We start from the raw sequence: 12,720 nt of genomic DNA, 5'->3' as shown, positions 1-12,720 counted from the left end.
CAATAACAGGCGTCAAATTCACAAGAAGTCGTAAGTGTTAAATTGATCGTAAATTATGATGTCACAATACTATTTTCGGTCCCCAGACCCCTCACCAATATTGTCAGGGTTTTCATCATTTATATGTTGGCAAGTATGCAGTACATTCTATATATTTTTATATCCTTAGAACAAGGAGGATTATATGAAAAGCCACATGTTAATTTCTGTTTACTATAACATTTTAAACAAAATATCAAAAATAAAAATATGTAGGCTTTGCAACCATGAAAAACATTTTGCATGACTCTCATCTGGAGTGCTACTTAAATCAGGTTTTAACTTATCATTCTAAAGAAGTCAAAGGTCAAGACTTACTATCTTCACAGCAATTAAGTTTAAATATTTTCAAAATCAGAATTCCATCCCATTTTTTTTCCTGACAGACCCTGTACTGCAATTGAAGTAACTATCTCATTCATATGCATGAAAAGGAGAGAATGAAAGCACTTGTGGTGCAGGTGTTCTGTACTCTCTTATTGTGAAGTATGTTAGTTGATTGTGATTTTAGGTTAATTATTTTTTACAATTTCTATCTTGCCATTTGATGGTGTTATTTTATTTTTTATTTCACTTTAGACGCCAAATGTTAGATACATGCAATGATTTAATCATCAATGTTTAGGGGTACCTAAAATACTTACTTATTGTAAGCTTGCTTCAGTTTAAACTTCAACAAATAATGTTTGGAATTGTCTATAGTAAGTTTAAACAGAAGAAAAGCAATTCTCCAAACCAAAAATCTTTACCAGTTGTAAATGTAGCTAGAATCTCTTTGGACAATATTTAAAACTATGTATTCTTTATCTTCATGTACAGTAATTGAAAACAAATATTTGCATATAAATTTTAATAACATCTTTCTCCATCAGTTTCACACACGATACCAGTGCTTATTTGTTTACTTTTTCGTTCTCCTTGTATTTCATTCCTGATTCTATCCTGCCACAAAGTTGGCTTTGTCAATTTACAAGTAAGTAAGCTTCAATTAACTGCTAGTCAGGAACACTAAACGACTCGCTTCAAAAAGTTCAAAATAACTTTCAAAAGCCATCTACATGGATTTCCATATGAGAAATTCAACACCATAAATTACTGGATGGCACAGCCACCCTTAAGTCATAGGAAATATTCTACAGAACTCCTTACCACATATCATACCATTGCTCAAGTAATGCAAGTTCCAATAATGTGAAAGTACCTGAAATTTAAGAAATCTATCTTCATGATATAATGACATTCATTTATATAGGTCTATTAAACTCCCTCTGAGAGAATATGCTGACCTATATTCCATTAGTTTCATAGAATGTTTTGCTTGCTTTGCAAATGAATTTCACAAGATGAATTTTGTCTAGAATCAAAATGGACACTTAAACCGATATACCAATCATATCATGAAAATTGTACTTTCTTGATAATTAAATCACTACCTCCATTTTGCTAATGGTTAAGTCACTACCTCCATTTTGATAGCAGAATGTCGATTCAAGTTTGTTTTGTAACACTGAAGGCTACATAATGGAATACCAGTTTTTGAACATGAATATTTCCTCAGGTTTGTACAACCCTTTACACCACACACGGGCTTTGGCTTAGGAGCACTAAAAGAAAAAGTAAGAGAAGATATTAATCATATGAACCAACATGATGCAAGCACCAATTCTACACTGTTCAAGCATTGTTTATATGATTAAATTAGTCATACACACAAAAGATAAAATCAATTGGTAAAAGCATTACAAAAAAAGCCTGGCATATCTATGTCCCCTTACGGGAGACAATTGAATAAGCAGTTAAACATAAGAAATCAGCAACATATACAAAGGTCAAGAAAATGCTTGTTTAGACCCACTTTTCGGCCCTTGATTTTTAAATTATAAGGCCATTAACCCTTATTATCCATCAAAGCATTCCTTCTGTGGCAATGGGACCTATTACACATTTTTAAATTAGTTATACAAATAAAAGTATGCAATGCATAGAGAAGATCTGGTATCCATACAATGCAACATTTCTAATGATATGCATTGTATCTCTCGGACATGATTTTACAAATTCAACAAACAAAGTGGAAATTGATAATATGGGAAGTAAATATACAGTAAAAAAAGAATCATAATAGTAAAATCAGGATTCGAAAAAGCTGACTTCTGCTTTAAAGTGGAAGGAGATAAACCTTAATATTCCAAAAAAAATGCTTGTAAACTATGTGATGGACACACATGATCCTTGTAATTAACACATAACTTAAGTGATGTACAAAAAAATCATCCATGATACACAAACAATGAGACTGATACTGACATACCTGGCTTTTTCTGCAGTAAATGGGAACTGTATTCCTGTTGGGACTGATATGGTGATACCATGATGATTGTTTACATAGTGAACTTTGGGTGCATTACTCTTCTTTGATCCCCTTGACTGTATAACAAAAAGTAAATGGTTAACACATAAAATATAAACATTATCACATTGTCCATAGTAATAGAATAATTGGTACTTTTCAAGGATAGAGTGTCACTGATATCCTTTATATATATAGAAATATGGACGGCTCAAAATCTTTCTGTCAGAAAGAGTTATTTCAGGAATGACATTTGCAGTAAGGAAGTGACTTGATTTTATAACTCAGATTGACAGCATGTGTTGTAGAGCAGTCTTGCTTATTCCCAATGGTTGAGATCTCAGTGATATACTGAATATTACATATCAAAATTTGTATCACATGTTCTATCAACCCAAGACTCCTATAAACATGCCCTATCAACTCAAGACTCCTATAAACATGCCCTATCAACTCAAGACTCCTATAAACATGTCCTATCAACTCAAGACTCCTATAAACATGCCCTATCAACCCATGACTCCTATAAACATGTCCTATCAACTCGAGACTCCCATAAACATGTCCTATCAACTCGAGACTCCCATAAACACACTGATTGACTGCACTTATTATTGATTGAGATTCTTTAAGAGCTGAATACAACTTTCCTATTTGTGATGCCCAAAAATTAAACGAATCTAAAATAAGTTGTAGTTAAAATACTGTATTGTCAGTTTTAATTGTGTTTCCAGCTCAGTCTTCTAAAACATTTCTACAGGAATACATACATAGTTTTAAGCTTACAAAGAGATTTGAAATGGAAGGAAAAATGAAAGTAACTTTTTAATTTAGTATATGAATATCACCTTAAGTGCTTTATTTTTAGATTCCTGTTTCTTTAATAGTCTGTCCAGAGTTTGTTTCTGAAAAATAAAAAGTAAAGATATCAGTCAAAAAAGCAAAAACACCACAATATATTTATACCAATATATAGTGCACCAGCATACATCGACAAGTCTCTCACAGAAAAATAATGTATGCTACCAATACTTAATAAACTCCAATGTCCTTCTTGATACTAAGAAATAATAAGGGAATGAAAAGAATATAGATTGTGTCCATACCTAAGCATGAAATTGTAAACTTAAGTTACCTCCCTTTACAACAATGGTCTTGCATTAGAGAACCCTCAGGAGAATACCACTTCTTTAATTAACTGGTCAGATAACCCAATAATGATTTTGAAAATTAACATAATTATAATACAAAGTAAATACATTTAACCTGGACTGTTAAATGTATAATATATAAAAACAAAAAACACAATTTCTGACAAGTTGATCATGGGCTTAATTTATTCTTATTCAGAGGAGTTGCATGGAAAATCACTGATCAAGAAGTAAACTATAATTGACATCCACCTTATCCTTTTCTCTTTTCTCATGAGCCTGTTGTCTTCTTTTCTTTGCTCTTTGTTGTCTCTTTAGAACTTGTTCTTCTGTTAACTCAACTTGTCTGTAACCTGTAAAATTGTTGTTTAAATGAGCAATCTTATTAAAAATCAAACCTTCAATGCTGCCCTCCCTCCTCTTTACTTATGTCCTCTGGTAGAAGATCTAGCAACATTCAGTTGAAAGCTGTGTAAGCAATCAATACAAAAGTTATCTTCAATACATCACCTTTTTAATCATCTCCACATGTAGATGATTTTAAAACATGCACATAGATTGTCACAGCCGCATAAGAACAGAAATTAACCATCAGTCAACAAAATTTCACAAATAAAATGTAACTGTATGTTTTCGGTCAGTATTAAAATATATGTTGATTGCTTAAACATACTACAACCAAATATTAATAAGATCTAAATGCAGACAAAATGAAAAGAAAGAGTACAAAGAGGTTTCCATTTTAAATAGATTGAATGAATTACATGCACATAACACTTTGTGAAGCTTAAAAAACTCCAATGTGAGAACCAGCAACCAGTTCTCTAGTGTTACCTGAGGCTGTGCTTCTCTCATGAGGTCAGTAGGTCATTTATCCAAAGACAAAACCAATACAAAATGTACAAATATCAGAAAAAATAAATAAATGAACTACATAAGGGTTTATAAAAACATCAATAATTTGTAATCTTATACTAACTGATAAAGTTAATTACATGTACAGGTGTTTCTTAGTGCCAAAAAACATAGTTCCATCTTTTTAAGCTTTTTTCTAGAGATACTGTTGCACTACAGCATGCATAAATCTAAATAAATAAGGATTTCTTTTTCTTAATGTGAATTTAAAAATCCTAGAAAAGAAAGGAATGCAACAAAAACATGCTCAGAGTAGGTTTTCCATGTAATACATTTGACCTAAGAGAGGACATCAATACAACAATAACAATATTTTATTGTAATAAATCTTGATTTTTAGTATTAAAACATAAAAAAAATTTCTGATTCGTCAGTCTTTTTTTGTTAATTTCTCTGAAACAGAGGTCACACAATAAGAAAACTTGTTCATTATATATTTTTTTCTACAGATTAGGTTGATTTTGTCTTTTATGAATAACTTCACTACATTTATTTCGGGGCCTTTTTCAGCATGCTTTATGATATGGGTTTTGCCCATCATTGAATGTTGTGTAGTGACCAGTAGAAGTTTAATAGTTTGATGCTTGTTTTTTTTTAGCAATTATACCAGATTCCTATTTTTATACACTGCACCTTGACCTTTTTTCACTATGAAAATAAAATGAGATTTTTAGCTGTATTAAAAGAACTACGAACAATGAACACATTTTGTGTACATCCAATTTTATTTATGAAGCTTTTTCTCCATATACCAAAAAACAACACAGAATAGATTAGCTAAACATATAAAAAATCATGACAATAACTGATTTTACCTGAGGGAAGCTGGAGTAATTCTTCCTCTTGTTGTCCATGGAAAAGTGCTCTCTAAAACATTTTAAACATGGAAATCAGGCTCATGTACAAAGCAGAGGTTTCCTAAACCAATGATGCTGTCATTAATTAATCATTGTTGCCCCTAATGCAATGAATTTTATCCTTTTCACACTGCTCCACTTTGATTATATGTATACAGTATATACTGTCACATTTGCATAGAAAATGTTTATAGTACATTTAAAAATGTACATGTGTATTTTTAGTACTAGTACATGTACATGTGTAAGTGGGTGTTTTTGTTTCCATCACTGTCCCAATATGTTATTTCACCATTATGTGTACTAAATTACTGGATTTGGCACACTGCCAATGAAAATGTATGACAGGTTTAGGAACATGTTTCTCATGCCATCCAGCACAAGTGTATTTAAAATTTATAGGAGAACACTGCAAATAGACAATAACAACAGTGTATTGACAAAAAAAACATACGAATGAGGCTCAGTCAGGATAAATGCAAGGCTGTGCCAACCTTTTTTTTATTTGTGCCAAATTTGTACATGGTTTTTATTTCTGGACAATGTACTATTATTGTCTTTATACATGTATTGAAATCCAGATCTTTTTTTTTATCAAGTGTAATTATATATAAAATACAAACAGTTCCAGCTAAATTTCCTAGTTTTGTGCAAAATTCTCATCACTTATGTGATGTAACTAACCTGTCTAGCTGTGAGTAATTTCGGATCTTTACTCTTCTTCAACATCCCAGAATCATCTAAATTGCCCTTCTCCAGAGCATCCAGCCATTCTTTCTCTTCGTCTGAAGTATCACGCTTCTTTTTTTCTTCGTCTGTTTGGTACATGTATTTATGTTTTATATTTTAGTAAAGTGAGAGTATGGGTATATTTTGTATTAATAAAAAAATCAATACTTTCTGTCTATTTTGAAGTATTCATCATGCATGGATGCTTATATGCAAACAGTAAAATAAGTTTCGGGGTCAACTATACATTTTGTACATCTATATAACATTCAATTTTACGGTACATACATTTGTAATTTAAACACTTGACACATTTTGGTAAAAATTAAGGATACTAAGCATATTATCAAATTATTCAAATCTTTATAAGGTTAATGAAAGGTTCATTTTTATAACCGGATATTCATTAGATTTATCATTAAAATTCCAGTTGTTAACAGTGGACTCCAAATTAATTACCTCCCTTTAACAAAACAATAAGACAAATTTGTATGAAATTATTCTTCAACAAATACCACTAATTCAATTTGATACTAACTACATGTTATTCAAATATTGAGTATTAATGTCCCACATTTACCTCCCTTGGAGCACCTAGGTGTACTTCTGACAAAAAAATCTTCAGTCATTTAATCACTATCTTCTTTTTTAAAGGATTTTGAAAACATGAAAAAGTTTAATTGTGCATACTAGATGAGTGTTTATTCTGCATTTTGCAAAAATTCTCAGAAAAACTGGACTTTTCAAAATTATTTTCCAACATTTGCATGACAAAACTACATAATCTTTATTATTAAAACATTGTTTGAATTGAAGTAAAATAAGTTTTCTCTAGGTCTTTGATAAATACGAAAAAATATTCAGAAAAATAAGTTTTCTGGCTTTGAACCAGGTACCAGCAGTTAAAAGAGAGTGGCAATCCACTCAGAGTGATTTTGAGTGATTCTAGGATAAAATCTGCAAAGAAATTCAGCAGATTTGACAATTTTAGGTCCTTTGTTAGCCAAAAAATTGATCGCCATTTATGAACTATCTTGATGTTAGCTTTTAGTAAAGGGAAGACAGTAGAAAAACTGAAGGTTTCATAGAGACAACAACCCTTCCAAACATTGAAAAAAAAATTCAAGACATTTTACAGGCCATTGATGAATGGTGACACAATTTAGAAAATTTTGATGTACCTGGAGTCTGCCTTTGACTAACTCCTGCATCAACGAACAAAAATTCTGGTTCAGCAAAATGGGCACCTGCAATACTAACAAAAGCTAGTGGTTCCTAACTCCAAACAAGCACAGAAGTTGCCTCAACCCTCCCCCTATCTTTTCCAAATGCAGACAACAAAATGCACATATATAATATCTAAGTGCATCATAAGTCTCATTGGCTGGCTGTAAAATTGAACTTTATATTTCGTCAAAGTTTTGTATACATGTACATGTGTATATGCAGGTTGAACTACATGTACCTATAATATTACCTGAAGCTACAGAATCATTCAGAACATCAATTATTTGTTCATCTTCTGAAGAATTGTGCTCCTTTTTGACTGTCTGCACACTGAAAAAGAAACACAAAATTAAAATTGAACAGACAGAGCTTAAACTGCAACTTTACCATCATGTGTTATCAACTTATCAGCCTGTTCCTGTCTTAAAAACATGGCACATTCATAGTTTTGGTCTGAAGACATAACACATTGTCCTATAAATATACTTGTAATTAATCCATGTAAATACACATGTAGTAAACATTATCTACTTAAAATATATTATCTGCCTTAACATTGTCTTCTTATGGTAGCCTATAGCTACCTGAACTCTTATACAATTTTTAGAAGTCAAAATGATACATTCAAATGCATTATGAATGTATTGTCATTGAAACTGTGTCTTTTACCATCTTGTCTAGCCAAGAGTTATAGTCCTTGGCATGGTTTCACAAAGCATTTATAAAAAACAAACCTTTAAGACTTATGTGAATGTACATGTACATGTATGTCTTAAGTAAGCTTTGTGAAATGATACACAGTCCCTTCCCTTAACATAACTGTGATTACAGTCTTCATAGCAAACTTTTTGATCCACAGACCCAAACCATATTTTTGAAAATACTTACATACATGTAGCGATACATTTATATCAATGGACTGTAAGTGGAATTTTTAAAACTCACCACCATTTTTAGCTGCCTTGAGCTTCAGACTACTTATTTGTTTATCATAGAGACTGTGTGAACTAACCCTTGACTAGAAAAAAAAATGTTCTTTACCAATACATGCCACTAACAAATAACTGCAGCTTTCACAACTTACCTCTTTGTTCCTAGTGTTTCACCTCCAATTTTTAACTTTAGTGTTATGGCTGGTTTGGCTGTGTGTTCTTCTAGGTCACCCTCTTTCTTCTTTTTATGCTTCTTCTTATGTTTTTTGTGTTTCTTATGTATATTTCCTGGTGGTGAGTCTGCATAATGTAAAAATAGGAATATAGTGCAAATAAAATTAGGACTTGCATGGACCATTTACTACTACAAATGTACACTGGTTCATTTACTTCTTTTAACATATGGTGTCTTTTGCCTAATTAATTGATTACATATGGTTTAATGCCTATGGCAAATATTTCATGCATTTCTGGACAAGAACAACTGACTAATCGAACAGACACTGCTTTGTACAATGTATATCAACACAATGAGTCAGCAAGTAGTCATCCACATCCTCAACCCCCACTCAGACTTATTATTCTGACCCTGAGCCAACAAGTTGTCACTCTATCCCTTAAAATACTGTACACTTGGCAGAAAAGCAGTGACTACATATTTTTTTAAGTCTATGGTGTGACTTGGCCAAGGATCGAATCCATGACCTCCCGCACTCAAATGAGCACATTTCAGTGAGACCACTGAAGTCATGTCTTTTGCAGCTTTTATCAAGATGGCTATGAAAACATTTTCATATACAGGAGAATGCTGATTGGTTTACTATATTCTCATTTGCTACTTGATCTAAGAAGGAAGGAAATGGCTGTAAGGGATTTAGCAAAAATACACTCTCACAACAACCTGGTCCCAATTAAAAGAGAACTAGAAGCTTGGAAGGAAGAAGAAAACCCAGAAGAGCATATTTCACCATTAGGAAAAATGCATTCATCAGCAGAGGAGGTGAAAGAAACAGAGTACATTGATGTCAGTATAATTGAACAGCAATAAGAATTTCATGGACTGACATCTGAACTTCAACAACCTGAATATTGGAGAAATATAGGTAGTTCAAAAACTACAAACAAAGAACAGGCAAACATGGGAAAGGAAATAATATTTTTAAGTATTCAAAAAACAAACTAAATAATAGCTTTTACGGACGGCTCTTGCAAAGGGAACCCTGGTCCTTGTGGGGCGGAAGCAGTTATTTATAAGGGAGAAGAAGAAATTAAACTGAAAAAAGATGTTTCAAAACATGGGTCAATATTATTGGGTGAATTAATTGCAGTAAAACTGGTATTGGATCACGCACTATCTTCAAACACACTTACAGGTCCAGAAAATTTAGCAATTTTTTTGTGACAGTCAATCAGCAATTGGAATCCTCACGTTGCACTGGAAAAGTGATAATTACCATCAAATAATTAATGAAATCAAAAGTGAAATCAGACAAATTGAAAGCAGAGGGATTTTAGTAAATATATTTTGGACACCAGGTCATGCTGAAATCAAAGGTAATGAAATACAAAAATGTAGCTGACACATTAGCCAAAGAGGCATCTAAAGAAGCAGCAGTCTGCAGATAATATACACACTGTACTGGATATTAAAAGAGCAGCTAGGAACAATGTATTGAAGAAATGGCAACATCGATGGGAAAATGGTGAATCAAGCAGACATTACTGCAGATTTCATAACAACATAAAGATAAAATTAAGAAAGGACTCACCAAACAAGAAATCATTTATCATTATTAATCAATTGAGATCTGGATATTCTAAATTAAATGCTTACCAAAACCACATCAACCCAAATGTTTTAAGCAGTGATTGTCAGACTTGTGGAGTAGGAGAGGATAGAGAGCATTTCTTCCTTCATTGCAAGAAATACATGTACACTGAACAAATGGAAAAAATACTGCAAGAAATCTACTTCATCACTAAAAACCTATTCATGGATTTAGACACGCTTCTTCAAGTAGAATCAACACACCAAGAAGTCATTTTATCAGCTGTGTTGAATATACATTGAGGAGACCAGTCGTTTTTAATATCGAAAGTTTTCAATTTTTTTATTTTGATTTTATACGGACTTTATTTTTGGTAACTTTTGTTGTATTTGACCTTTTAATCTTTCAGCGCCACCTAAAAATACCAGTGAGGATTTACAAGGGAGACAGTATCCTAAACATTAGAGAACTCAAGTACTTGAGAGTTATCCTGTCGATAATGACAAAGGTTGAAGATTATGACATCTATTGAGAGTTTTGTAATTAGCTTGGGGTAATAATATTGCCACCTTCGCAACTCAGACCAATGTTGAGTTAATGGTTCTTCATGGTTTTTATACTTTCAAAGATTTCAGGTGACAATTTAAGATTAGATTATATTCTTCATTCTGAAGCGTCTTTCGCAAATGGCGAAAAAGATGATAGAGCGCTATAAAAAAAATCACTGAATCCTCAACAACCTAATTTAGATGAGGCAATATGTACATATGTGGTATATTTAAGGCAAGTCTCAGTTCCTGTTTCATACTCCCAAAATTTTAGTGGAACCAAGTTTGCTCACTTATTCTTAAGTTCCATGACTATGCGCATGTTTTGTATGCATGTTTTTGATTACATTGTAATTATTTGTCACATATTAGTGCAGCGTTTCAATAGAAGTGTTTTTGAAGAGGAAAGTATAAATTATATGATACCAATAATAATTTCTTCTTCTGTGCCTGATTCTTTTCTTTTCCCCATTTTTGCAAATTAGATTTCACATGTTGACTGAAAAAAAAAATACCGGAAGTAAACAAATTTAGCTAGTCAATCCGTATCTTCAGCGATTCGTCCTAATATATCAGCCATTGCATGGCTAAGTTTGATGGCTCAGGCAAAATAGCCTCCATTGTGCCGGCACCGGCAAAATAGTGGATTCTATAGGTTTGTAATTTAAAGAACAGGTCTATGGTTTAATATATTTACTTGGACAAGAGATGAAAACAATTAAAACAATATCAACGTATTTGGAACCTGTAAACTGCGGAACGAAAATAAATAAGAAACGAAACAAAACGAAATGAGACGTCATAAAAGTATTTTGAATGACAGTAATGGCCAGAAATGAGAAAAAAACTCAACTAATAAAATAGGCGAATGGAGTAAATGATAAATGAAAAACTTTTTTTCTAAATAATGCCAGATAATACAGGGTTTCCTTTAAATTTATAATTAGAAGATAAGATTTACTTTCCATTCATCTGTGGCAACATCCCTTCAGCACCTGCGTATGGAGTGTTCATATCACAACTCATACGTTATGCCAGAGCTTGCCGAAACAACGCAGACTTTTTGTATCGCGCTAGACCCCCCCCCCCCCCCAATCAACATCATGGTGACTTCCAGGCACTTTTATACCTATCACTACCGAATCAATTTGACGCCATGACATACGTATTCTTGGATCCTTTTTTTTTTTTTTTTTTATATAAGCCTATCATTGTACTCCACTGGGTAAAAAAGCGAAGATTTGTGTGACTCAATTATTCGAGAGTCTAGTCTTCCTCTGACAGATCATGAAGTCCAATATCCCAGTTTTACAATGGTGCCAAGACAGTTGCGGTGGCACTTAGAATTTTGGAGTAAAATGAAGAATATTTACCCCTACCCTACCGAAAAATCGCATAAACTGACATATTTTTCCATGTCAAAACCTCTAGAGTATCTATTCTTCAGTAAAGAAAGGCCTATTTGGTATTTTCTTTTTATATTATCACAATTAATACTTCTGGGTTTTTTTTATTTGTTTTTTTGTTGTTTTTTTTTTTTTGTTTTTGTTTTTTTTTTCGTGACTTGGCGATATTGTGACACTTCACACTGATCGATTGCTAGCGGGTGTGACGTTCCTAAAAAAAAACAATAGAGCAAATACGATACAGAAATCATAGAGCGAATCGCTCCTACAGTCTAGCCGTGGATACTGAAAAGAGGGAAGGTAATTATTTCCTAGGGTTCCAAATATACATTCTGTTCAAAAAAGATACGAAATTCAAAATTTCGTATCTCATCAAAAAGTAACAAATAAGTTGGTTGCTTTTGAACCAATTCAGTGTTGACGTTTTAGAAACCAGAGTTGTCCTGGATAAGCATTTTTCTATGATCACAAAGTATTGTTCTTAGCTAGAGCATAATGAAAGCTACACTATAGCGATATTAAACAGTACTATGAACATTTTGCCGAAAACATATTTTTCTGATAAAGAAGTTTGTCTGTTTTCTAAATAATTAACGGGTGCATAGGGTGTACACCATTATAACTACCTTAGATGTTGCAAAGCATTACAATTTTGAACCTTTATATTTATAAAGTATAACCGCGCTATACATGTTTCCATCTTTTCACGACCGTGTTATCTTTTCCTTAATTTCATCTATTTAATCGACTACTTAAAAGCAAAACACACATTTCGGTGTTACAGAAAAGTTACTTTC

The 12,720-nt window shown here is 32.5% G+C and overlaps 1 protein-coding gene across 2 annotated transcripts; it reads right to left on the bottom strand.

The window, feature by feature from the left end:
- Window positions 1-874: 874 nt before the first annotated feature.
- On the bottom strand, window positions 875-11,059 carry LOC148607841 (INO80 complex subunit B-like). Of its 2 annotated transcripts, none has more exons than XM_088545676.1 (10): window positions 10,944-11,059; window positions 8,353-8,500; window positions 7,519-7,598; window positions 5,997-6,127; window positions 5,271-5,322; window positions 3,793-3,893; window positions 3,238-3,294; window positions 2,351-2,466; window positions 1,473-1,643; window positions 875-1,240 (listed from the first exon to the last, which is right to left on the bottom strand). In XM_088545676.1, the coding sequence occupies exons 1-9, from the start codon at window positions 10,987-10,989 to the stop codon at window positions 1,490-1,492; spliced, it is 885 nt and encodes a 294-aa protein (XP_088401802.1). In that variant the 5' UTR covers window positions 10,990-11,059; the 3' UTR covers window positions 875-1,240; window positions 1,473-1,489. The 2 variants fall into 2 exon arrangements, with proteins under 2 accessions (XP_088401802.1, XP_088401801.1); XM_088545675.1 differs by having other exon boundaries at window positions 1,502-1,643.
- Window positions 11,060-12,720: the final 1,661 nt, after the last annotated feature.

The sequence above is a fragment of the Perna viridis genome, chromosome 9 (genome assembly GCF_037379345.1).
Source record: "Perna viridis isolate PV_CMFRI_1.1 ecotype Kerala chromosome 9, ASM3737934v1, whole genome shotgun sequence".
Taxonomy (NCBI): Eukaryota; Metazoa; Mollusca; class Bivalvia; order Mytilida; family Mytilidae; genus Perna; species Perna viridis.
Note: the sequence above shows the minus strand (reverse complement) of the source record. Positions and strands in the feature narration are given on the sequence as shown.